General features: G+C 35.6%; 1 protein-coding gene across 1 annotated transcript in view; it reads left to right on the top strand.

The window, feature by feature from the left end:
* Window positions 1-242: 242 nt before the first annotated feature.
* LOC134798069 (alpha-protein kinase 1-like) overlaps window positions 243-27,568 on the top strand; it is a 51,036-nt gene continuing 23,710 nt past the window's right edge. The window contains exon 1 of the mRNA XM_063770402.1: window positions 243-365. Within this exon, the coding sequence (XP_063626472.1) occupies window positions 348-365 (18 nt within the window). The 5' untranslated portion in view covers window positions 243-347. The remainder of the gene's footprint in view (window positions 366-27,568) is intronic.

Genomic DNA, 27,568 nt, shown 5'->3' with positions numbered 1-27,568 from the left:
TACAGCCTTAACTTATTATAAATCATTATCTTCACCTAAGGCGCCCAACACGAATAAAGTTATCTGCACCTAAATGAAGACGCACAACATCAATCAATAATTGCAATCAGAACAATCAAACCCATACTCTAACATCAACTAATTACCCCGCACTCTAACCTCCACAACCCCGCGCCCAAAACTTTACCATCTTTACATAATCCGAATGTGAAGGTTGACTTTCTTCGCCGACCGTCGCCGGCGCAGCCTCAGTTCAGTCCCCAGTGACGCGCGCGCCGACGCGCCTGTGCTGTGCTGTTTTACTTTTTAATTTTATTTTTTTTAATTGTGCTGTGCACTCGGATACAATGAGGCTAATTTTTTGGGTAAGTATTTTTTTTTATTTAAATAGGTCAGTTTTTGTTAAGTGAAAGTTTTTCGCATCTTTTTATCGATCTTCTGACTAGCAATCAAACTGCCAGTAAAGTTTAAAACGATAGTTTAGAAACTTTTCGTCGTTTATGCATAATTTTGCGCTTTGTATGTTTGTGTTAACTGTTTTAATTGCGTGTAATGAGCGGAAATTTTGACGTAGAGTGCCGTTTACTTCAATTTTATAACAGTCTTACTGTAATTATTACGTGGACGCATTCACTCTCAAAATGTAAATACACTTTTTACAAGTGAAAATACCAATAAATACAGTCTTAGATATGTTAAAAAATATGTTGTGTATATGTAATATTTTTTATAAGATGTAACAAATATAAATATTATAAATAAGTAGGTCATAGTGACGTGTTCGCGAAAGGACCGCACGCGCACGCGGACAAGACATCGACGCGCGCGCAGACTTCCATGCGCTTCCGTTTCTCTTACGTCCACTCGCACTTGCCTTGCTTATACTTGGCAAGTTAGCCAGTATTTCCACTACACTGGCCTAGCCAATTTTAATACATATTGGAATAAATGTATTTCTACAATTTAAATATGCTTAATTGCTTACATCTGTTAATATCATATAGATAGGTAGGTACATGTTCGAATGGCTAGATAGATAATGAAAAAAAAAACTAAGATAATTATTTATTATGGAGAATTATTATTGGTATTAGTCGTCACTACGGCACATGGCCTAGCAAGTATGTTTATGAGGTTAAATCTTTTTTGACACCTATACATACATTCTGTAAATGCTAAAAATGAGATGTGTGATGTGAATATGTTGTGATAGTTACTACGTAATGGTGATCAATGATTTAAAATACTTAGGGTCGGTTGCACCAAACTGTCTGTCACCGTTAAAGCGTTCGCAAAATTTTATTGTATGGGAAGTTTCATACCACACTGCTGATTGACGTTAATCAGTCCGTTAAATGTGGTTGGTGCAACTGGCCCTTAATGACTTGTGATAACAAATTGCAAAACTGTTTACAAACTTTTTTTCTTACATAAAATGCTGACGAAAACTATACCATACCTATATATTTGACACCAAAATATATAACCAATTACACAGCCATAACAATTCTCTAGCACGCCAATGTGACAATGACAACTCTATATGTCACATAGGAAAGCGTGTGACATCCGTGTGAGCATGGCTAAACGGTCAACTTAGCCGAATACACGTAGCTAACGCGATTGCTACGGCATTACAATACAATACATTACAGTACAATCGCAATTCGTTGAAACAATGGTGGGTTATGTAATTGCGTGTTTACGCTTGTTTTCAAGTAAATACTTGTCATTTAAATTGTAGAGGGTCAAATTGAACAAATTAAACATGTTAGATATTTTTTTTAATTAAGATTAAGTACATTAAAAGTCTACTGCTATACTTTTACAAAAATCTAATCCACAACCGTGCCAAAAATTAACAAGTGTAACTTTATTTTTAGAATATCAGTCCCTTTATACGTCCCTTACTCTCCACCAACTTTGACGTAAAAATTGTGGGAAAGCTATTTTCTTATATATACCACGTCGGTGGCAAAAAAGCATACTGACTGCAGCTAGTAAACGGTCACCATAGCCTATACACGCCTGTAACTACAGCCCTGGGTGTTACTTGCGCATTGCCGGCCCTTAAAAACCCTTAGGTATCACACTTAAGTACGAATTTGCAAGTGCGACAGAGAGGCAACATGTCGAACGTGGTTCGCGGTAGACCCTCAGATTACCATGGCTATTACGGCGTAATTACGTAACAATTAACGTTGTGGCTTTAATTAGCTTTCAGCGAATCTGAGAAAAGTGAAAGATGAGCCGAACGTGACGGAACACTGCGCTTAAGCGTGTCAATTGGAGTTATGTATGTAGTGCATAATTAATTTCCTTCGTATTTTCACGGAAACTCACGAATTTGTCTTGCTATTTGAGTCAGTCTCGGTACAAAAAGTACTGAGGTTGACTGAAGTGGCATGACAAGTACGAATGTCTCCGAGAAAATACGAAGGAAAACAATTATGCACTACATCCTGTAGCCAGGATGAGAGCCAAATAAAAAATGTATCGGGATGACAGACGGTTCGAAGAGTCACTATTTCCATATATGTATTATTTAAAAGTTTCAATTAGCGATTTCTATTAACGATTGTCATTATCATCTAGGCTAGGCCCCCTGGTACTGCACACGGTAGGAAACTGCTTATTAAAAAAAAGCTATTTCGACGAAATTTATAAACTGAGGACGAAATGAAATGAAAATACAATTTCCTAGGATTTTTTATTTAGAAAATCTTGCTTTTTTAGGGTTTCGTACCTCAAAAGGAAAAAACGGAACCCTTATAGGATCACTCGTGCGTCTGTCTGTCTGTCTGTCTGTCTGTCTGTCTGTCCGTCTGTCACAGCCGATTTTCTCCGGAACTACTGGACCAATCAAGTTGAAATTTGGTACACATATGTAAGTTTGTGACCCGAATACGGACATGTAACGTAAACAAATGAATTTTAAACATGGGGGCCACTTTTGGGGGGTAAATGAAAAAATGAAAAAAAAAATTTTTCAAATTATATCATGTTACATATCAAATGAAAGAGCTTATTGTAAGGATTTCAAATAATTTTTTTCTATAATTTTCGTATCAACAATTTAGAAGTTATTCAAGAAAATAGGCAAAAGATGACCATTCCCCCCCTTATCTCCGAAACTACTAGGTCTAAAATTTTGAAAAAAATACATAAAATAGGTCTATACCTATAGATGACAGGAAAACCTATTAGAAATGTACAGTCAAGCGTGAGTCGGACTTAATTACAGTTTTTAATCCGACCCCTACGGATTTTTTAAAGAGATTTCACTCACGTTTCACATAAAAAATACATTGTTAACAGTGCCGGATTACTTAGAGTAGTAGTTTTCTTAGAGTAATTGGTGATAATTTTCTGATAAGATAATCATTTTAAATATTTAACGGTCTTACCTACTTACGAGTAATTGTAAGGTCAAATTAAAAATAATGTTTAAAAAAAATGTTAAATTGAGAGCTAGCTTAAAGTTTTTTGTACTCGTCGACTTTAATGGTTGAATTAATAAAGACTTTGTAACCAATAAGCAAAACAAGCACGTGCTTACCGCACCACGTTCAGGGAGGGCACCAAAATGCCAGGTTGAAAAAGGTGAACAAATTTTAAAATTAGGGACAGACACATCGTTTTTACCACACGATTTTTTTAGCTGTCCAAAAGCTAATTTGCAAAAATAATGGCGCGTAATTCTTTGGGAAACAATCGGTAGCAGTAGAAGAGTCGTGATTACATGCATAGATTCGATTTCAAACCACTCTTTTGCGGTTCGGCGTTAGGTCTTATGCGAGGCCTTCTGCCTTACGGCAAAGTTGATCTTCTGCCTTAATTACACTTGGGCGTGGATCCAAATCCAAGCTTTCCTCTTTCGCAGCTGGGCCTACTGCCTTTCTCACACTTCGCCAATTCAATTCCAAGCTCTCTGCTTTCTTGCATATTTTATGCATGAAAACAACCTCGCTGAGACCCTTAAATATCGAGCCCTATGCGAAGCTAGGCTGATAGAAAACTGTCCCATCCCTTCTCTGTATGAAATCCTGGATTTGCGCCTGGTTGGGACTAAAACTAAAATTGCGTTTTTATATCGAAAAATTTTCGCGCTCGCTTCGCTCGCGTTTTCAATTACTTTATAAGGTATGATAAAGGTGACATTCGGGTGGCGACTGCAGCAACATTACTCTGTTGCAACGTTACTGCTGCAGTACTGTCAACTTCCGTGATAAAATGATGTGACTGATTTCCATACTAAAAGTAAAAATGTACAACTGTCTATCATATTGCGTTTTTATATCGAAAAATTCGATTAAATTTGGCACTGATTGTTAAAAATTGTGTAATATACGGAACCCTTGGAACGCGAGTCCGACTCGCACTTGGCCGGTTTTTTTTAAAGTAATTATAATTAAGCACCCAATCGCTACCGGTCTCGTGCTAAGCTCGCTCGGCCACTCAGATGTAAACTATGATAATTATATTAGCTCTTTAGCTATACAATTGTGACAGTGACAGACAAAGTGCACGCTTCATACATTCACTGCCGAAGGGTATGAATTCGGACACAGACTAATATTAATGCCATCTGACATTGAAAGATTGCATGATTACTTAAGCTTTTTTTGTAATCTGTGAGATAACGAAAGTTTCATTCCAAGTTTGGTGTTTGTACGAATGTAATTATTTATTAAGCTTTTATTTACGTTCATTTGTATGATTGCCTGTGTGTTAGACTTACATTTTCGTTTGTTGAATTTGTAATATTGCGTACCTGAGCGTCGCGTGAGTTCAGGATGAAAATGCAATATCTTTGTAACAAAGGCCATAGAAATATAAGTAACCTTATATCTCACTCCTTATAGTATACAGGGTGGAAAGATAAGTCAGGCAATGGAGGGAAACTACCTTAAATCCTTAAGTTGGCTCATTTTACTTAAAGGAGACATTCCTTTATTTTTAAAAAGAAACAAAACTGCATTTAAAGTATTTTTATTTTTTTCTTCAATTTGGCTTGTCCATAAAAATCTTGAGTACTAAATATTAGATTGTATGGCTACTTTGTACGACAGACGAGTGTAAGAACGAATGTTTCTTGGAAAAATGTTATCATTAACATTAACTGTATCGAGTAGTAGAATAAAATTGCAAGTTTTATTTTTTTGTATTTTTCGTCGGTTTCAGTCCCGGGCGAGGCAAGCGAGTTTTAGAAAAACTTTGAATGCAGTTTTGTTTCTTTTTAAAAATAAAGGAATGTCTCCTTTAAGTAAAATGAGCCAGCTTAATAAGGATTTAAGGTAGTTTCCATCCAGGGCCCGACATCTTTCCACCCTGTATAGTACCTTGTAGTAGTAATAGAGTAGTAGTGTGTGTGTGTGTATGTAGTCCTTATAGTAGTAGTAGTAGTTGTGGTGTTTACTCCTTAGCTCTTTACATAGATAAAACCTAGTATAAAATTCAAGCTTAGTAAATATTCATTTTTGAAACTTATTAAGAATAAGTTTAACCATACCTCCCATACAACTTATTGTTATTAAGTAAGGAAATCCATGCATAGAGTCAGCGCTCTAAGTTTACTTATCTATCTAAGCAAATGCTATTGAAGACTGCAAATCCCTTGATGTCATGTAAGCCTCTATTCTATGCGTTGTGGTAATGTGCAGACTTAAAATCGTGATTTTGAAATACATAGTCATACAAAGGACAAACTGAAGACCTCGAGAATCTTAGAGACAGCCAAAGGCTTGTACATAGTATTATTGAAAACCATTATTTCTTAAGTACTTTGTTATATCCCGACTTCAATGCTATTGAACAAAATGGCATCCTTGAGTCGATTTGATGGCTCTGAAACTAGCAATGCACCAAGGAGAAGTTTCCAATGTTGCGAAATTTTCCATACGGAATGTTCTCAGAACTTATATTTTACGAACCATAAAAAATATTCAGGAAGTCGCTGGACACCGCCGTTATCAATTATTTTAACTGACTGCCTGATTTACGAGTTTATTAAAATAATACTAATAGTACATTTTTTGATAATTCGCATAGGGAATGTTCTCATTGGAAATTTAATTTAAATTCTCGTGTAAGTTTACGGAAATTCCCGAGAATGTTACTGAATTTTTGAGAATGTTCTGCAACTTGTACATTAATAGCTGAAACTTATTAAATTATCATTCGTCACTATTGCAATGTAATTTACAATGGAAAGAAACAAATAACTGCGACACGTTAAGTTTCTTAACAGTAAGCGGCCTTGTTCTTATTGGATAATATGGAATTATAAATATGTTGAAAGCAAGGTTAAAAAACTTATACATATATTTGGCTTAAGTTAAATTTAACAGGTGTTTGAGTGAAATTTCCAAATGTTGTGAAGGAACTCGTTTGTGCCGCTGTTGTCCGGAATCGTGATATAAAAAGTCTTAATTTTGGACGAAAAATTATTATTCTGATGCGTCACGTACTCACGTCACGTTTACAAAAAAACCGGGCAAGTGCGAGTCGGACTCGCGCACGAAGGGTTCCGTACCATAATGCAAAAAAAAAACGAAAAAAAAGCAAAAAAAAAACGGTCACCCATCCAAGTACTGACCACTCCCGACGTTGCTTAACTTTGGTCAAAAATCACGTTTGTTGTATGGGAGCCCCATTTAAATCTTTATTTTATTCTGTTTTTAGTATTTGTTGTTATAGCGGCAACAGAAATACATCATCTTTGAAAATTTCAACTGTCTAGCTATCACGGTTCGTGAGATACAGCCTGGTGACAGACGGACGGACGGACGGACGGACGGACGGACGGACGGACGGACGGACGGACGGACGGACGGACGGACAGCGAAGTCTTAGTAATAGGGTCCCGTTTTACCCTTTGGGTACGGAACCCTAAAAACGTAAAAAATCCAAGCCGGCAAGTGACCCTGTTATACTTACATCGGTATAGGTACTTAAACGTTTGTTATTACTAAAATTTTAACACTAAGTTAAGGTTAAGGTTGGATGGGGTAAAAGAAACATTGGGGCAAGAAAAACACTTGTAGGGAATCCTCATAGTGTTTTTCTTACCCTGAGCAAAATAAAGTACTTGTGTTTCTTACCTCAGATGACTTTACATTAATTAAGATACTATCTAATCTATCTAACTAACTACTAATACTATAACTACTAATAGGTACCTTTAAACGGGCAATTCTTGTTTATTCATAGATAATAATCATAATCATATTTATTGGTAATATCATATTACATGTCACAATAAATTTAACACTTAAGTACATATGTACATAATGTATATAATATTCATAATTTACAATTTAACACAAAAAATACAGTACAACAGGATATGTATAATCTTATCCTACATTAAAGCAAAATAGCTCGTTATGATTATAGAAGGCCTGCTCGACAAGCCAGTTTTTCAATTTTGTTCTAAATACTGACGCACTAGGAGCAGCAATTATTTCGCTTGGGAGGTGATTATAAACCTTGCGACCCATGACGTGCGCGAGTTTTTTTGATTTCGCAAGTCTGGATGGTACGAGGGGTAGTTTTCCGGCGCGCGCGCTTCGGGTTTCGTACCTTCGATGAAACTCGTTACTAATCGGGGTGGACTCCACTTCACCTCGTGTGGTCACAGCTATTTGTAATATTGAAAGCGAAGTAGAATATACATACTATTTGTAATATGTATGTATATTCTAATACCTTTAAACGAACAATTCTTACAAAACTTCGGGTCACTCACGTATCCGGTCGTCGAGCGTTTTTCGACTTAAAATACGTGATTGACCCGTTCGAACAATTCTTGTTTATTTATTTATATAATTCGGGGATCTAAGAAACGGCTCTAACGATTTCAATCAAATTTGCTATATGGGGGTTTTCGGGGCCGATAAATCGATCTAGCTAGGTCTTATCTCTGGGAAAACGCGCATTTTTTAGTTTTTATATGTTTTCCGAGCAAAGCTCGGTCTCCCAGATATTAAATAGGTAGGTAGGTATATATATATATCAAATCAATCAATGATTACGAACACACCATAAAAAGGACAACCTGACGACATGCAAATGGTCCTAAAGAAAGTACAAGAATGTAGTTCAATCGGTTAGTAGCCTACCTGGCCCGTTAGGGCAGGTGCGTGACGCGCCTCCCGATCGACCCTTGACAATTACCGACATCATATGTGACTTTTATTAGGACGGGTTGGGTGATAAAAAAATGTTTCGAGGTGATTTTAAGGCAGAATAACAGGCCAATTAGAGTTTTAGTTATTTGATCTGTTATTTAATTACACAAACGGGTCTACCGGGGTATATCTTCGGACCAGTGTACGGATACTGTGAGTGTTGCGTGTCGTGCCGTGGACAATAAACATTGAACTTTAACGGGTAGCTGCAATTTCTTTGTCTACCCCGAACATTTTTATAAACTAATTTCGGGTAGTTTAGTGGTGTTTTATTAATGTCTCCGTTGACATTTGTTGGGACGTCAGTCTTTCCGTGACCACAGCTGGTGCAACTCAGCTGAAACGTCGGAATTAAAGGTAAAAACAATGAAATTATATCGCGGTAGACCCGTTTGTGTAATTAAATATGTGTACAAAACGCGAGAGTTTAAAGTGTTATATTTGATCTGTTTCCGATATGATACTGATTTGTCAGTGTCAAAAGTGACGTACCTATTTGGTAGAAGAAATGTCACTTTTGACATTGATAGATCATGAGATCAGTATGATATCGGAAACAGATGCGCATAATTAAAACTGAAATTGGCCTGATAAACATATGTAACTTTTATTAGGGTGATAAAAAAATGTTTCGAGGAGACGATTTTGAGGGAGATTAAGTTTAAACGAGCAACTTAAATTTTAAGAGATAACAACTTCTGGCGTTATGCATAAACGTGCTACAAGGCTCAATTAACTAATAATCGTTTGTCTTAATCTGTCATTTTACTTAATTATGTAGGTATTTGTAAGAAAGAGATACGTAAATCTGTCATTTTACTTAATTACGTAGGTATTTAGTAAGAAAGAGTTAACATTTTATACATATTAGGTACCATAAATAGTTAGTATTTTTAATTAAGTTATTAGTACCTACTTATACAGAAAATAAAATAGCATAGCAGAAGTATTTTTTAACTAATAATAATTATCCTCCAAACTACCTAATCTACCCATAAATGTTGTAGTACGTTTACTGTACATGGAATTTTAATTTATCCATTTTGAAGGCGGTTTTGAGAATATAAAATCTTTTATATTTATTAGCTATTAATGAGTTATATGTTGTTATGTAAGTACTTAGTCAACTCTAAAGAATGTCTGCATTTTTGTACGAGGACGATGTAACATAAAATGTTAACAGATGATTTTTGTGAGTCACTGTCCGTTCATGAGTAGTGAAAGCCAAGCGTGGGTGTTTTGGCGTGACCCACAAATAATACATAAATAATTGACCCTATTGGTCACGATAATTTCAATAACGATGCCTTGTTCAGGGTATCACCATTATTAAGAAACATTATAACCATTAACCATTGAGATCTCAATTGAAAGTCTTGTGATAAGAATCTTTTACTCGGATCAAAATTGATCTTTTTTACTTGATAATTTGTTATTTGACACAATAAAGTAGTTCTTCTTGGCCCAATAATACAAGATATTTTATTTCTTGGATGAAGTTTCGAGCTTACTTTTATCGTAATTCTACACATCTTGAAAAATAAAAACGACGACAAGGTGTCTCAGTACCGGTTTCTGCAAACTTCTCTTGTCAGACCTGTGGTACACCATGTCGGTCTCATATCGGTCTATTCAGCCACCAAAAACGGTGTTTCTCCGGTGTGTTTACTACCGACCACCATAAATCATCTGCAATAGACGAAAATCATGAAAAATAAAAAATCCTTGGTCCAAGAACTTTTTCTGTGTAATAGTTGGCTAGATTACATGTGCCATTATCAAACTACCTTATAGAAAGGTAGATAGGAGTATTTTTTCATGTTTTATATAGGGCACTGAAAGTGATACATATTATGTCACTCACTGCAACATAGTAGTGAGTTATGTATGCTCAGTCGGCATCGTGTTTCTGGCTTCCGTGTCGTCTCATTAGGTAATGCTTACTGGTCAATACTACTAATATTATTAATGTGAAAGTTTGTATGTCGAGATGTTAGGGTAGTTTAAAATTTTTTGAATTTTATAAACGGGATTAGGTACCTACATAGGAGATATTTTATCCCGGAAATTGAAACCTATGGGAAAAACAACGGGCATAAGCGAATGCACTGGAAAAAATCTTCCTGTTTACTTAATATTCTTCCTTTTATATGTACCTTTAAGGTGAGTGCACCTAAAGGATCTATAGTAGAAGATTACTTAAAATGACACATTCTTTTTTACGTGTGTGTGTATATATTTTTGGAAATCGTTTAAGTTCCGGAAAAGGATAAAACACACTTTTTATTCTAGAAATCTTACGCTAATATACGATTTCCAACAACAGGGCGGAGACGGTGTGCACCTAACTAGGGTCAAAATGATTAACCCTTCTATGTAGGTATACACTTCCTTACTCATAACATCGGCTGCGCTTGGGGTCTGTCCGGTTGGTGGGAATCGTACTACACGAGCATTAAAATATATGACAAAATATGACGTTTATTTTTATGCACTTAGATAATGAAATTGGACTTTCCAATGACGCATTAATATGAATGAAAGTTAGGCTTCATTACCAATAACTACCTACATCCAGGCCCTATAAAGGTTGTCTCTCGATGTGTATTTGTGCAACTTTCTCCAGTACCGCTTCAATGTAGTGTTCAAGCTTCAAAGATTAAAGCTTGATTGAGGAGTTTCAACGGGAGCACGCGTTGGCTTCTCTCTGCGTCTGCGTCGGTCCTGCTTGCTCTCATTGTAGCTCTTAGATCCTCGATATGAAGCGAAACATATCGAGCAAGATTTGACTTAGAATACGTGTGTGACCCGTTTGAATACATTTAATACTAATTTCTCACAAAGAAGCATCATATTTCAATACTAGTGGTACATTTAAATCCGAACCTGTCATCCTATTGTTTGCTATTGTCAAACTATCACACACATGTCAACGCGTGGTTGACCTTTACGACTATTATTTGGGCCTTCAACCATACACGGCCCATCCAAGAGGCCTTATTGTGCCGGTTGTCAGTCATTGGCATTTGGATCAATAGCACAAAGCAAAGTCAAGGCTGGGTGCAGTGGGCCGTGCGTTTGACTAAGATTGTGAATGGAGTGCTTTATCATTGATAACGGGGGTTAAGAGCCAACGGGGGTGGTCATTTCTCCATACAAACGTACTCCTCGTTTTCCTCCGTGGTTTTTGAAGCTAGAGCAATGATTTTTTCAACACAGATTAATTGTCAATATCTGTGTCGGACTGTTTTGCTTTTTTTGATATTTTTGTTTTTTAAGGCGCTAGAGCCCTTCAAAAATGGCCAAAATGGCCTAATTGACTATGCCGCAATGAGAGGCGTGGCATTCAAAACTGATATCAATTAGCCGAAAAAGCAAAACGGTCCGACACAGATAATTTCATAATCATTTAGATTTCCAAATCTGGTTACGATTGGTTAAGTTTTGGAGGAGGAAACAGAGGAGTACGAAACCTCGATTTTTGAGATTTTTACGCAGGATTTTTCGCCTTGTCCTTATCGCACTACTTTTAGGTGCCGCTTCCGTTAGCGAGACGGGTATATTTACCTAAAATATTTAAAACTCAGCTCCTGTTTCGTCTTAATAGTAAATAGTACTAGGCGAGTCTGGCTCTCAGAAGCCGGACCGGGCAAGTGCGAGTCGAACTCGCCCACTTCCGTACTCTTTTAGTGTTTGTTGTTACAGCGGCAACAGAAATACATCATCTGTAAAAAATTCAACTGCCTAGCTATCACGGTTCAAGAGATACAGCTTGGTGACAGACAGACAAATAGACAGACGGACAGCGGAGTCTTGGTAATAGGGTCCTAAAAAGATTGTATGTCAACTGGCGATGATCAGTGTTTTATATCCGGGCGCCCCTAATACATGTAGGTACAAATTGTACAATCGTGTGAAACTTTAGGTACTAAGGATGATAGACAGTGGAAAGAGTTTTCTTGTAAACACATGTGAAGCGTGGCCCATACTAATTACACACGCGTTAGGCCTCGTACACACGATCCGATGTTATATGTAAATCGCGATGGTCGGGGTCGCTGGCCTGTGATCTTTAACGATATTGTGGTGAAAGGGTGTCAACTAGTCGCTTCTTGACTGTCGTGTCGTGTCCTATGCGATTTGCGAAATGTACGTGTGTTGATATCTATTGTATATACATACATAGATACGTTGCGCTTTTTAGCTTTTTTTATACCTCGTCGGTGGCAAACTAGCATACGGCCTGCCTGATGGTAAGCAGTTTGACTAAAGTAAAGGATGACACACGCTAGAACTGTCCGGGCCTGGGCCGGGGCGCCCGACACTTCTTTTTCTATAACAGGTAATTGGTGATCACGTGGTGCTTTCTAGAGAAAACGGAAGTAGAAAACGGAAGTGTCTGGCGCTCTGGCCCGGGCCCGGAGCGTTGTAGCCTGTAGTAAAAACATACTTAAGGTGACAGTCCATTTCCAACGACACGTCGGCGATACTGTCAATTTCCATAGTAAAATGAACAGTAGTGCAGCTGTCGTTGGAAATGGACTGTCACCTTTATTCTTTCAAAAATCTAAAGCTGCAAGCTGCAACGTCATATGTAAATATGGTTACAAAATAGCGATATATGCTACATTTGCATTCACCCGTGAAGGCTGCTTGCACAACCCACTTTTATGTAATTAATTACCTTGAAAATACCTACTTATATATACATATAAATCATTTAAGAGCTTCTGTTATAATACGGGCTGTAAGTTATTCAGCGAAAATAAAAATATTCGTGGGAAAGATATCTAGCGGCACCTATTTAGAAATATAAATTTACTCAATTTCAAGAAAAAAGTATGAAAAGAAAATTTACCTAAACTTCCTAAGTCCCTGCGTACAATTTTTTGTGCATATTCCAAAATCTATTTTGATCTTTTATTGTGTAACTAAAGGTTCCAATTAAAAAAAAAACAAAACAATTGCTTCTGGGTCTCAGGAGGTTAAGTTCATTGTCATCTCACAATTGGCTCAAATTTTGAATAGGTACATATAATAGGTACCTATTAACCGATGCGCATTTACAAAAAAAAAATATATTTAAAAAAAAACCGGGCAAGTGCGAGTCGGACTCGCGCACGAAGGATTCCGTACCATAATGCAAAAAAAAAACAAAAAAAAAGCAAAAAAAAAAAACGGTCACCCATCCAAATACTGACCACTCCCGACGTTGCTTAACTTTGGTCAAAAATCACGTTTGTTGTATGGGAGCCCCATTTAAATCTTTATTTTATTCTGTTTTTAGTATTTGTTGTTATAGCGGCAACAGAAATACATCATCTGTGAAAATTTCAACTGTCTAGCTATCACGGTTCGTGAGATACAGCCTGGTGACAGACGGACGGACGGACGGACGGACGGACGGACAGCGAAGTCTTAGTAATAGGGTCCCGTTTTACCCTTTGGGTACGGAACCCTAAAAATGTTTCCATTGTAGTTCCTAAAACGTTTTAGATTTCTATATATAAGTAAATACTATTAAAAAAAAAGTGGTTCAAAGTTTTAAATATTATTTTACGTTACCTATTCTTCAAAATAGCAAAGGACTGTATCATTTTAATGTCAGTTTAACCAAGCAAAAGTTTATATCTGGACAAATCAGTCTTCCCCGTTAGTAAATTTGTCTTTCCAAACTCGTGAACAAAATTAGTCATCGCATGCAAATTTTTTGATGAACCATTATCTAGAATCAAGCTTTCATTTCATTTATAGCTTCAAAAAGTTTCTTTCATATTCACATAACTATATAATATTATATTATTATATTCGAAATACATCCTTATTTCTGTGGTAACAAAGGTGTGTTGCTAAATAGCACCAAATGACCAACACCAAGTGACCAAATGGACACTTTGTCTGTCACTACTTATTTGCTGCTGACTGTACCATCCACAGCTCTAGCTAGAGTTAAACCAAGAAAAGTCTGCAGTGATTTTGATAGCCCACGCAGTGCAAGTGTTATTTATACGTCATAATTTCATAGAAGTTTCGTCTAACTCTATCCATATATCACTAACCATTACAAACATTACTCACTTTCTTCTAAACATCGTGTTCATCAATGAAACTATGAATCTGCCAACAATTAATTTCCATAAGAGAACTATTAGTGACGCAAACAAATCAATCAGCCGATAATTTGATAAGCATCATCAACGAGCCATATTCTTATGTTTAAGTATTTAAGATTAGCAGTAACATACTGTCGTTAAAATCTGAAACTTATTGTAAGCCAGTAAGGTTTATATTTGAAAGAGTATTGGATAGATAATTTCAACCATACATGCGTACGGTGCCGGTCAACTATGAGAGTGTAACTAGTTATCTAATTATTGATAAAACATGGAGTCTATGGAGATGCTGTTTATAAAATAGCCACATCGCCAATTTGTAAAAAAAAATCCTAATTGTAAATATGTATGTAAAAGGTAGTGATCATATTTACTGATAACTATTATGCTAATGCAGATAGAAAAAATATAAATAGTAAAACAGTTTTGTTGACTAATAAATAAATCATTACCTATTCAATTTGAACCTGATGGTAAAAAAATAATACATTTTTATATTAAGTATGTCAGTGATGAACTGATGAATATACCGAACTAGACAAAGTTTCGTAAATATCTTTACATGAAGCTAAAACTGAATTATATTTCCAGTTTTATTCGGAGCAGTTAATCCAGGTCACGACAAGGCAAAGAGTGCACTGACCTGCACTGACTTCATTGCCTAAAATATTGGCCAAAAAGCCTAAAGCTAGCCTACACGATGACTCACGCTAGACCGGGCCGGAGCCGGGACGGAGCTTCCGGCGCTTCGATATCATAGAATCTATTCAATAGAGTGATTCGCACTAAAAAAAGTAATAGATGAATAACAACTCCACTCCTCTGTCCTTGGCGACCTTCTGAGAAAGTCCCAAGTAACGTCTGCCCATGACTTACGTTGGGAGTAAAAGTATTTGACGTACGATGTAACAACAATTACAAGCCATACTCGCTCTTGAGGCTTACGCAGTAGGTGCTACGGGAAACTTTTACTTTTATGGCGCTAACACACTGGCAAATACGCTTTCGAGTACGTTTACGATCAGGGTTCCTTGAAGAATATGGGAAATGGCAATAGATAAAATTGTTAATTATACTTCGTTTAGTTAGATGAAAAATGTAACCAGAAAAATGTACAACCCCTTTAAACTCTCGCGTTTTGTTCACATTTAATTACACAAACAGGTCTACCGCGATATGATTTCATTGTTTTTACCTTTAATTCCGACGTTTCACCTGAGTTGCACCAGCTGTGGTCACGGAAAGACTGTATTTCCGCGACCACAGCTGGTGCAACTCAGGTGAAACGTCAGAAAAATGTAAATAGACATTGAACCTTTGGATTGTAATAGGTACACCTAATCACCTTTATTTTTTAAGTGCTAAGTTGGTTATCCAAATGTACTGTACAAAACTCTTAACTTAACCCGCTATGCGAATATTTAATCACGAAAATGTTAAAATATCTTTATTGCTTTATTTTCATTAAGATGTCGTATTTTCATTAACTTACGAAACGCCTTTTCCTGAATGAAATAAGGTAGGTACTTACTTTGATATTTTAACTATGAGAAAAAGGTCAACATTTTATAAGGGTTAACGTTTGCAGCTTAATGTTTGACAGATTTTTAAAACCCAATTATTGTCAGCCTCTACTACTAGGAATTAAAATAGTAAATAACTATTGGGGCAGCGTCAAGAACTGTGACATTTTACATTTATTAAATATGTAAAAAAAAAAAAATAAGTATGCTTTATAGTAGGTAGGTATTAATTCTTTGTCAAGTCACTTCCGTCAGTAGAAAAGAGCGGCAAACTTAACCAATGTAGGCGCAAAGGGTTATCCTACTCCCATAGAAAATTTGAATTTCGCGCCTTTTTCTACTAACCAACTTGCTTTACCGGCTATACGTAATACGCAGATGAGTTTGATCGCCCACAGTCTCCAAAAATGAATTCAAACACTTTCTATAAATAAAGTTTACCTAAAATCTTCAAATTTTTGATGTTCAAATTTAAATAGAAATGGTTATTTAAAAGCAGAAGTAACCACTTAAATACTGTGATCTCGTTCGCGCTCAAACTAATCGAGATATTAAATCGTACTAGATAATTATGTTAATGGTCGTTATCGGATTCTTAAAGAAAGTAAAAGTATATATAATATATTATCTAACATTAAATGTCTGTCAGTCTTGGTCTAAATTAAAAATACAGACTCTGCCTTCTTTTTGAGACATTTCATGTTTAGAGCCTGATAATATACCACCCATGTTTAGCGAGTGTTGGGCCAAACTTGTATGAGAGCGGAACATCATCCTTTAGAATATAATATCACCCTGTAAATGCAATGGATTACCATAAGATATTGTTTAAAAAACCTAGTCATTCTCAAGTACTATTTTAATTTAAGTCCAGAAATAATGTAGATACTAAGTATCATAATATAGGTAATTGATGTACGATGCAAGAAAATTAGATATTATATTACCTGTTATTCTAAAACAATTCTCAAAAATCTGGTTCAATGTAACCCGAGAGTTAAAAGTTAGGTAGGTACATACCTTATGTACCTATATTACATACAAAGAAACACTATTCAACATTGTCAAAGATTTATAGTCATTACATAAGTAAAAGTCGTCGGAAAGTTTATTCTGTCTCTTTTAAACCCAGTAGCTAGATTGTGAACTTAAATTGACAGGTAAGTATAATGGTTACCTTTCCTTCGCCTCGAGGGCATGAAATAATGATACGGTTTAAGGCGGCTCTCCGACACCTTCTAATTAAAGTCATTCGTTTACATTGTTTGCAGTTCGTTAAGAAATAAAGTGATGGAAGTTTTAAGTTTAGTGATGGAGGTATTAAATCGACGTAACTGAGACCCTTTCACGTACAGAAAAAAAATCAGGCATTTTTTGTTTATTTTTATAACTGCCTAAATACAATTGTTTAACCACCGTGTATATTATGAGTTCACATCAGAGGTGATGCGATATAAATATTCGTAGGGGTACTACTAGGGATGAGCTATATGAATTTTCCTTTTCTGTGTCTAAAGAATAAATATACACCGTGTTTTTTTTGATTTCCGTTAATTTCAAGGGTGCATTCCTGAGCTTAAATCAAGTAACTTTCTAAGACACTGATATTGTAATTAACTGCATTTCGGAGATAATCAATAAAAAATTTTTTTCCTATAAGGCCTAGAGGCGTGTACACTTGCCTTAGGGCCGGTTTACATATTGATTAGTGTTTAGAATGAGTTCATACATTTGCTACTAAACTTAAGTACAAACTCGGTTGATCGATGTTCGAAATAACATTGATATGTCACAGATTTCAATTGTTTGGTTGAGTTAAATGTAATGCCCGTGTTACAACAACGCTATATGCTACATTTAATTACTTTTTAAACTTAATTTGTTTTACAAAAAAAGTGAGAAAAAAAAATATATTTTTTTTAATTAACTAGTATGCGATTTAGTTCTCTTAAACGTACTTAAATGTAATTGATTAGTGTTTAGAATGAGTTCATACATTTGCTACTAAACTTAAGTACAATCTCGGTTGATCAATGTTCGAAATAACATTGATATGTCACAGATTTCTATTGTTTGGTTGAGTTAAATTTAATGCCCGTGTTACAACAACGCTATATGCTACATTTAATTACTTTTTAAACTTAATTTGTTTTACAAAAAAAGCATCAAAACATTTTTTTTTTGAAAATTAACTATGCCATTTAGTTCTCTTAAACGTACTTAACCGTACCCCGAAGTTAACGGAATTCAATAAAAACACGGTGTATAAATAAACTCATAATTTCCTTACTATCGACCACCTAAAAACTAGTTGTAGGTATATTCATATACGGAACCCAAGTGGGATTCTTCACATTATGTCAATTTGTGAAGCCAACAGGCGGATATGATAATTCGGGCGTCACTTGTTTGGGTGCTAACCGATAACAGTTGGGAAAAAATGTTCTTACCTATTGCTATGACACCTTAGGTCGCGTACCAACTATGTCGTAACGACAAATAGTCGTGAGTAAACTGAGTAAATACAGGACGATTACCTATATGTGAACAGTGTGAACACCTCCATTTAAATGTATAGGCTACGTCGCATGATATAGTGGGAACACGGCTTTAGGATGACAAGCTTGACAGTTCAAGTCACTTTAGGCATTTATGTACATCGATAATGAATAGAATCAGGCGTTACTATGCGGAAATCCATATTGATTAAAACCAAAAGATTTGCTTTTCGCGGATTAGCAAAGTAAGTAAGTAAATATTCTTTATTACACCAATAATTATACATTTTACATACATGTAAAACTACAAAGAAATTGTAACGGAAAAATAGAACCCGGTAACAACAGGCGGTCTTATCGCTAAAAAGCACTATTTTGTATTTTGGTTTTAATTTATGTACATCGATGTCAATAACTGAACAAATATGGAATGTCGGTTGCATTCTGTACATTTTACTCTGCTATTGTATATTATCTAGGTGATTATTGTGTATAATATTTTATCTCCAGGGGGAGGGGCCACCTTTTAATTATTCATCTGGATTACAATTTAAAGTAATCTCTACATATAAATATTGGTAACTCTAACCTATCAAAATATCATTCATCACCAAGAACCACAACACCCTTTGACATTTATAACCATCTAACTAATAGCTGGTAAAGTATTAAAAGTAGTCGAGATAACCACTGACATTTATCGAAAAACTTTCTCCTACACTTTGGTAACGACAAAATAACAAATATGTATAAATACCCCAATAAATATAAATAGTGAACAGTAAATAATCACGTCAATTAATAACGCGTTTTAAACCAGAATGAATGACATTAATCTGTACTACATTCTTTAGTGAGTTAAGATTTATGTAAATTGGTCAGTTCTTACGGAATAGTACACCACAAATAGTTACATCATACAGATAATGCTAACGACGTTTAGGGAAAGTATAAGTAAACACGGTGTATACGTTTTACCGAGCGTATCTTTGTTTACGAATTAGTCAATAAAAGAAATTTAAGGCCAATTTTGGTCGTAGGATGCTTAATTAATTTGACTTATTTTATAGCTTCGTTTATTATATTTGCTGTATTACCTAACTAACGATAATGTAGTTCTAGACGTGGAAGCTAAAATTGTATGTTATTAGGTTATTACATCATTTACAATAGATAATTAATAATTTAATATTTATTCATTTTCATTGTTCTCATTATTCTTTATTTATAAAACATTCATCTTTGGTTTACCCATCACAAAACATACAAATTACCTATTAAATAATAAAACAAAATACAAATGAGTAGCCTCCCATAACTTCTGAATATTTTTACAAAAAAAATTGAACTTGTGCGGTTACACCTACCAAGTAAACTAATATTTTGAAAATACTTACTACTATTCCTGCTAACATAAGTATTATTTACTTCCAGCAAAGTTATTGGTTTAAGCAATTTTGCTCGTCATTAGAAAAAACGCATCATTTTCCAGCTTCAGCGCGTTACACGCGGTCAACAAAACCACAGTAAAAGGACAGTAACAGTAAACTATTTATATTAGGCTATATAATTAATTCTTCTAACATCGCTTTGGCATTTCAATCTCAGACGAAATTACTACTTTTCACTTTTAATATCAGTCAGATCCTGTGCCTTGCATAAAGCTGATGGTTATTTGATGGTGCTTCCAAAGATGAGATAAGACTGTCCAGTAAAAAGAACTTACGTACAAAAAGAATATACGGTCGACGGACACGTATCGAAAGGTGAATAGAGTTCAGGCCGATCTGCACAAGAGGCCAAAACTCATAGTTGGGTCGTTGCACCAACTCAATTGCCTTGTAACGGTTATAGCTACTTATTCTTGACGCGCAACTCTCGTATCCAACCTTCTATCAATATAGAATACTCCGAATATTTACATAATCAACTCTGGCAAAACGCTCCAACCACAGCGCTTGGTTTTGTGGGAGCAATTGTTTTTAAATTACTAACATTACACAGTTCCGCTATCATATAAATGTGATTAAAGTGAATTAAGAATCTGCGTTTGGAGCAACGTAGAAAAGACCGTAACGCAATGTACGCCGGATGCAGCCGGAACTATAGTGTAGGTACTTTCCTAATTTTATGTGATAAAATGGTATAAGTACATTATGTATGTAAATTTCCTTAAACCTAAAAAATAACCTTTCTTTTGTATTTAAGAAAATAATATGTCTTCTAAGATGAATGAGAAATTATTCGAAAAAACATAAAATAGTCTGATAAATAAATCTTAACTAAAATAACAAACAGATCTAAAAATGGCGTCGAAAATACATAAAATATATTTGAATTCCAAATTTGTAAAAAAAAACTGTAAATTTTGTTAAGTCGTGGTTTAGGACGAACATTACGATGATACATTTTTTTGTAGAAAACGGTAAAGTGTAGATACTAGAATCTATAATTCTTAACTATGTACTTGTACCTGATATTCATTATTGAATTGACATAGCTGTAAGTAGGATTACATTGTTACTCGTACGCGATGAGCATGATAGTTTAGTTTCTAGTATTAAGTCCAATGCTTTTGTACGCCGTTTGGTAAAATATAGTGAAACTGTACATATATAAACTGACCACCACTGTAATTCTACCTATATTTACAAATAAAACACTTACTTACTTAGAATTGAACATGATAGGCTGTGTTGTGACCCGGTTTACCGAATAAACAACTGTTGTTAAATTTGTACTTACGCAACTTTTGTAAGCATGGAAAAACAATAGTCACATAACGTTTAAAAAATTAATAAGCGTATAGAATCGGTAATGAAACTTGTTTCTGCTACTTTACACTTCATTGAGACTCCACACCTCTACACCAAAATATATAAACAGTTTTGTATTAAACATCAATAGTAGCGGATAGAACAACGCACCAAAAGTACGCTCCACCCACGCCCACCCTCTAATAATTTTACAAGAGGTATTAAAAAAGTAAGTCTAATATAAGGTAAGTCTTTCTCAGCAAATTAAAAGTTTCAATTTTTTTCTATTAAATATGATTTAATTTAACATTTTATTATATAATTAAATATAGAGAGGTACTACAATACAATATAATTATATATAGGTACCTATATATTTAATTCTTGTTTCTTGCGAATGTTTTGCGAGGTAGATAGAAAAGGCCTCACATGCTTTTATGGCTAAAGAATAAAGATTGGAAGCCTAGAGTTTTCATTCTATCTCCCAAACAATGATTTTATTATATGTTATATCTCTTTTTGTAAACCTATCAAATACTTGTAGATACTATTGAGGCTTAGCCTCCTCCGCTTTTGATGTCAAATGTGGCAAATGTACCTACTTAATTAACCTATATAAACACAGAGTTCAACTAGCTTTTCATTTTACCAAGTTGTAACACTAACCAGCTTTTTGCTCTACTCCACTCCCGTTCAAACGACCAATGATCACTTGATCACTTGACCATGCAATTAATCGAGATATCTCCCCAGATCTAAAGTTATTACCTTTAAGCTATCATTTCCACCGCCGGCATCCTCAGGGCTTTCCCACGCTGGAGAAAACTCGTGCTGCCTGTTTACATGGTTTACAATTAGAGGATAATACGATAGAATACGCACCTTGTAATGTAGACTCAAGATTAGCAAGCAAGACGTTGAACAAGATTATGTTTGTTGATTTTCGATCATTATGGATTTATATTAACTCACATTTATCGCGAATTTATTTTATTACCTTTATTTACCGACGTTTCGACACAGGTTTCAAATTCGCGATTCGCAAAGTCTATAAATATGAGTTAATATGTGTTCAAAACGCGAAAGTTTTAAATATTATATTATCGATTTAGATCATTAATTCAAATCGTCAGATTTTCTTAAACAATCTATCTTTACTCGTAACTAATAACCTCTTTTGGTGATCAATTATTATAAAATATCAACCGTTTCCTCTGTTACTTTGACACAACAGCTTTGTTTTACGGACGGACGGAGGGAACGGAGTTTTTGTATAGTAATTTCTGAAGATTTTCAAAAAAAATACGGTTTATCTACGAAATTTACTTTTGCTTGCATGATTATACATATAATTCCGAAACTCACTTTTTATTTCGGATTATACGGCCATAGTTCCTTTTATTTATAACACTGCAAGGCATATTTATATTTAGCAAACATATAGATGATGGTCAAGCAAATCTTGTCAGTAGAAAAAGGCGCGAAATTCAAATTTTCTATGAGACGATATCCCTTCGCGCCTACATTTTTCAAATTTGCCGCCTTTTTTTACTGACAAGATCTGCTTGACCAACTATAGTAGGTATATCTAGTAAGCTATTTAAATCAATCAACTTAAAAACAATTGTTTAAACAACCGCAACTAAGTCCTTTGTTTTGTCTGTGGTTAGAAGTCTGCTAGATTACTGACAAAAAGTTGGCAGTGGCTCAGTGCCATTGTCTTCAATATCTTGTGGTTTCAGCATGCAAATTTAACCAACGAAAGTAAACGCTCTTTGTTTGTAATGGTTCCTACCTATAATCACGACTACCATATGAAAAAAACCTAATAAATATATATTAGGGGACAATCTTAAACAAATTGACCAAGTTCAAGCAGTAAGCTCCATATATGGCTTGTGTTGTAGTTTAGGTACTTAATATACCTATTATAAACGACGAAATATAAATATTTACGTAGAAACATGTAAAGAAATCATTCAGGATGTATTGTTTTCTATTTACGTATTTATCTAAGTACCTAATAGTAATGATACCTATTCCAAAAGTAAGTTCCTCTTAGTCACATCAAAGATTACAATCGAGAAAATAGTTTTGCATAAAATGAATCTGTAATTTTGAATAACAAATAAGCTCTTGTTAACAAACGATGTCTTCATCAGTTAGTAGCCAATGAGTGAATCAAACAAATGTTTAAAATGCTGTTGAGATGTTTATCGTAGCTTAAACTCATTAAATTATGACAGGCCTACTTTGTTACCGTGCTGGTCAGACGCAAAATTCTTTGATTCATTGAATACTTCCCTACAAAGATTCTTGATGACTACTGATAATCTTAACTGTGATCCATCATAATACATTCTCCATTGTACAGTATGTCAATATACCTATAAGGTACTTATCTTATCATCTTGAATTAAGGACAGGACTTGACCCCAATAACTTACTTTCTCTTCGGTTTTCATTACAATCTAAGTAGCGTATTGATTGTAAAGACGTTTTTTTATTACTGCCTAAAATTTATTTGCTAGACTAATTGGCATTTTTACTGAATAATGACCAACTACAAATCGATAAGAGATACTCAGCTTTCCCATACATCTAAAAAAAATCAATTAAGTTAGATTTACTTGCCGATCTCGTTGTTGATAGACAAAAAGATCAAGATGACTTTGTTACGCACTATAAAGGATTCATTAGGACGGCCCCCAACACTTCGTTTTCTATACAAAGCATCACGTGATAAAAACGAAGTGTCGCAGGCCTAGGCCCGGGCCCGGACCGTTCTAGCCTGAGTCATCCTTGAACCTGTATTGCATTTAGGCACTATACAACCAATTGGTAATTTAATAAGTTTTGAAAAGTTATCCAAATATTCCGCACTCAATCAAAACTTTCACCGAACAAACATTTGTGAGTTGAAGTATTAGTAAACAAAACTGGATCAAAGTACATAATCAAACGTCATAGTACAACATTATCAATATTGTATTGTCAATAAACTAGTATTGTAGGCCTGGAGCCCAATTCCGATTTAACATTTTTTTATAGTTTTGATACGACCGTGACGATCGTCTTGGTGATTTCATTTCGCATGACCAATTTGCGTTTTTTTTTATACCACATCGGTGGCACTCAAGCATACGGCCCGCCTGATGGTAAGCTGTCACCGTAGCTTATGGACGCCTGCAACTCCAGAGGTGTTACATGCGCGTTGCCGACCTTTTAAAAACCTGTACACTCCTTTTTTGAAGAACCCCATACTGTAGACCCTCGGGAAAACCTCGGAAGGGAGCTCATTCCTCAGCCGGAGCGTCCGCGGGAGGAAATTCCTCTTAAATCGCACAGTACGGGACCATTTAGGTTCTAGGGTGTGAGGATGAACACCCTGCCGACGGCGAGCGGTGCGGTGGTAGAAAGCGGCCGTTGGCATCAAGTCAAATAATTCCTCAGAGCACAGCCCATTGTACAAGGAGGCAAAGTCTCTCCTTAGACTTAAAGGTTCAATACCGCTTGTGAGTTTGGGATCTTTAAGGTCGTGTCAAAACCAGTTTAAACCCATAAAGTTGTTAAATCGTAATCTGGCCCCTGGAGTGACAATGATTTGGGTGGAGTGGGAGGGACAAGCATATATTATAAAGGAAAGGAGGCTAATAGTATGCTTTGGAGTCTTTGTGATTTTCCCATAATATTGAGATTGTGTTACAACACATGTTCTGTGTTAATGATATGGCGATTTTTATCTAAGCTGCGATCTAAAGAGGAAATGAGCTAGATATTATAGAATTCAAACGGTCGATTATTTTAGTAGGGGAGATTCAGATCTACCCTCCTAAACTAAGCTCATCAATTTATCCTTAACCATTATCACCATATTTTTAGGTATAACTTGATTAATCCTAGTTCGTAGTCAGTAAAAATCATTTGCAAATGCTACTATTGGTTTTGCTAGATCAACATAAAAATATATTTTAATTAAAAAAATAGTCAATAGAATAATAGAAAAATGTATACAATGTAGGTATAAACTCTTTGGGATCTTCATCTACAGGCTATGTATTTATAAATATATACAATCAGTAGGTACACTAGGTACCTATCAGTCGGTACGCCAAAACATTATGGCTCCTATTCACGTTGGGCCAACGCCAACGCCAACGAGGGACGCAGCCATGAGATAGCAATATCACTTGCTCCCTCTAACGCATAAATGCGTCCCTCGTTGGCGTTGGCGTTGGCCCAACGTGAAGAGGAGCCATAACGGTAACCGCATAACGTGCGATGTCAGTTCTAATAAAATCAACTACAATGTAGAAAACTAATCAAAAACAATTATCCTTGAGCCCTTCCTACATAGTAATAAAGGTCGAAATCGATCGATGCGCCAAAACGCGACATCACATTTGCGATGCGCGCCCGCCGCTTTCTCGGCATTCCGGCCCAACCTGTCTGCGCCGTCGTCATTGTTAACTGATCCTAAACCTTATTTCAAAGATGTTAAGGTCCACAGATGGTCAGTTCCGAATGTTGCTGTAAGACCATCGTCCATGTTAATGGTAACTGATAATTCGTAAGCTTATTTGTAAAGAGATTATGGTTCACCATTGGACAGTAAGGAGTGTGAAAACCAAGAGCTGGGGGCTTAGTCAAGATGACAATCGTTGAACGACAATCGAAACTTAAATGTATGGGAAATAGTCAAGTAACTTTTCGCAGCATCTGTCATCCTGGCACATGTTTTTTCGATCGGCGTTTGTCGATATACGCTTAATAGGGGGTATTACTACAATGTTCTGCCGCCAGAGTGCAGCACTAAACTAGCTAGTAAACCAAACTTATACATACTGTGCCTTAAACTGTTTTTTTGGCAAGTTTCCACAGACAATAAAATATGACATTGATGCATCAAGGCGGTTTGTTAAAAAGGGCCTACCGGGAAACGCGTAAATCGAAATTTAATTATCTGCTCGTTATCGCTCGAATATGCAAGAGTGATTAGATAACGAAATTTCGATTTTCCTGTTTCGCGGTAGACCCCCAGATTTTGATGGATATAGTGGTAGCCCCTACGCAGAGTTTCGCGTAGTATTCCCTATTAATCAACCGGTCGATCTGCTTCTTTAGCTACAAGTAGATTATTAACCCTTTTCCTTCTACTTATCATTCTAGGAGAAATTCCTGTTCTATAAACATTAAAGCTCGTTAAATTGTCACACCACGTAATTAACACTTCATGGATAACGGTAGCAGATCTATTCGCTTTAATGTCAATGTCTAGCTCAGACTTGAATCAGACTAACCTAGATCTTAAATAGAAATAGAGAAATAGCCTCTACTAGGAACTCTGCTAACTTAAGTCATAGAGAAATAAGTAGAGTGCTTATCCATACATGGTGGCTTTCCTTACTAATAATAAGTTGTATGGCAAAACTTATATTTAATTACACAAACGGGTCTACCGCGATATAATTTCACCACACACACCACACACCACCACACTACACCACACTACACGGTGTGGTGGTGTGTGGTGTGTGGTGGTGTGTCACCACACACCACCACACACCACAGCTGGTACAACTCAGCTGAAACGTCGGAATTGAAGGTAAAAACAATCAAATTATATCGCGGTAGACCCGTTTGTGTAATTAAATAAACTCGCTTAAAACTTAGTATAAATGGGTTTTTTCTTCAATGTATTGAGTGAACACTCAAAACTTACTAATTTCTCTATGCTTAAGTTCAAGTTTAAGTTTAAACATAGATATAATTTTCAAAGCGTGACTGTTAACAAGATCATTGAACTGATATATAATGGTTTACGATACCTGCATTATGTAACGTATAATTTTCATGTCATACAAGCTTGAGAAAAATAGCGACATGAAACTTGAACTTGGTGAAAACGCATCGGGTGAAGGTACAATACATAACTGCTGCATGTAAATGTTAATATTTTGCGAGTTTTGCGACTGTAACAAATCAGAAAAAAAACACAGACATATCTAATACCTTTAATACCTTTATTTCGGGGAATTCAGAAACGGTTCTGACGATTTGCTATATGGGAGTTTTCGGAGGCGATAAATCGATCTAGCTAGGTCTTATCTCTGAGAAAACGGGCATTTTTAAGTTTTTATATGTTCCCGAGCAAAGCTCGATCTCCCAAATATTATCAATAACATTCGTAAGATGAGTAAATAGTTGAGAACATTATGCAGCATACACTTAGCATGTGAATTGTTCCCGACTAATGTTTTAAGGGTATATGTACCCTACTAAATACTTACCTACGGGCTGGCTGTTATCCAACACTTAAGTTTCGTATTCCCTCTCTATCGTTTGAATAGGATGGCGTAGAGAACATTTTCGAATTTCGATGTCAGAGTCTCGAAAATCGAAGTTTCGTAATCTGCTTCTTCATTGCTCGAATATGTATGATTAACTAGAGACGCAGATAACATCGCAGATATCTTCGAATTTCGA

The sequence above is a fragment of the Cydia splendana genome, chromosome 16, assembly GCF_910591565.1.
Source record: "Cydia splendana chromosome 16, ilCydSple1.2, whole genome shotgun sequence".
Lineage (NCBI taxonomy): Eukaryota > Metazoa > Arthropoda > Insecta > Lepidoptera > Tortricidae > Cydia > Cydia splendana.
The sequence above is the reverse complement of the archived record's forward strand: the minus strand, read 5'-3'. Positions and strand labels throughout refer to the sequence as shown.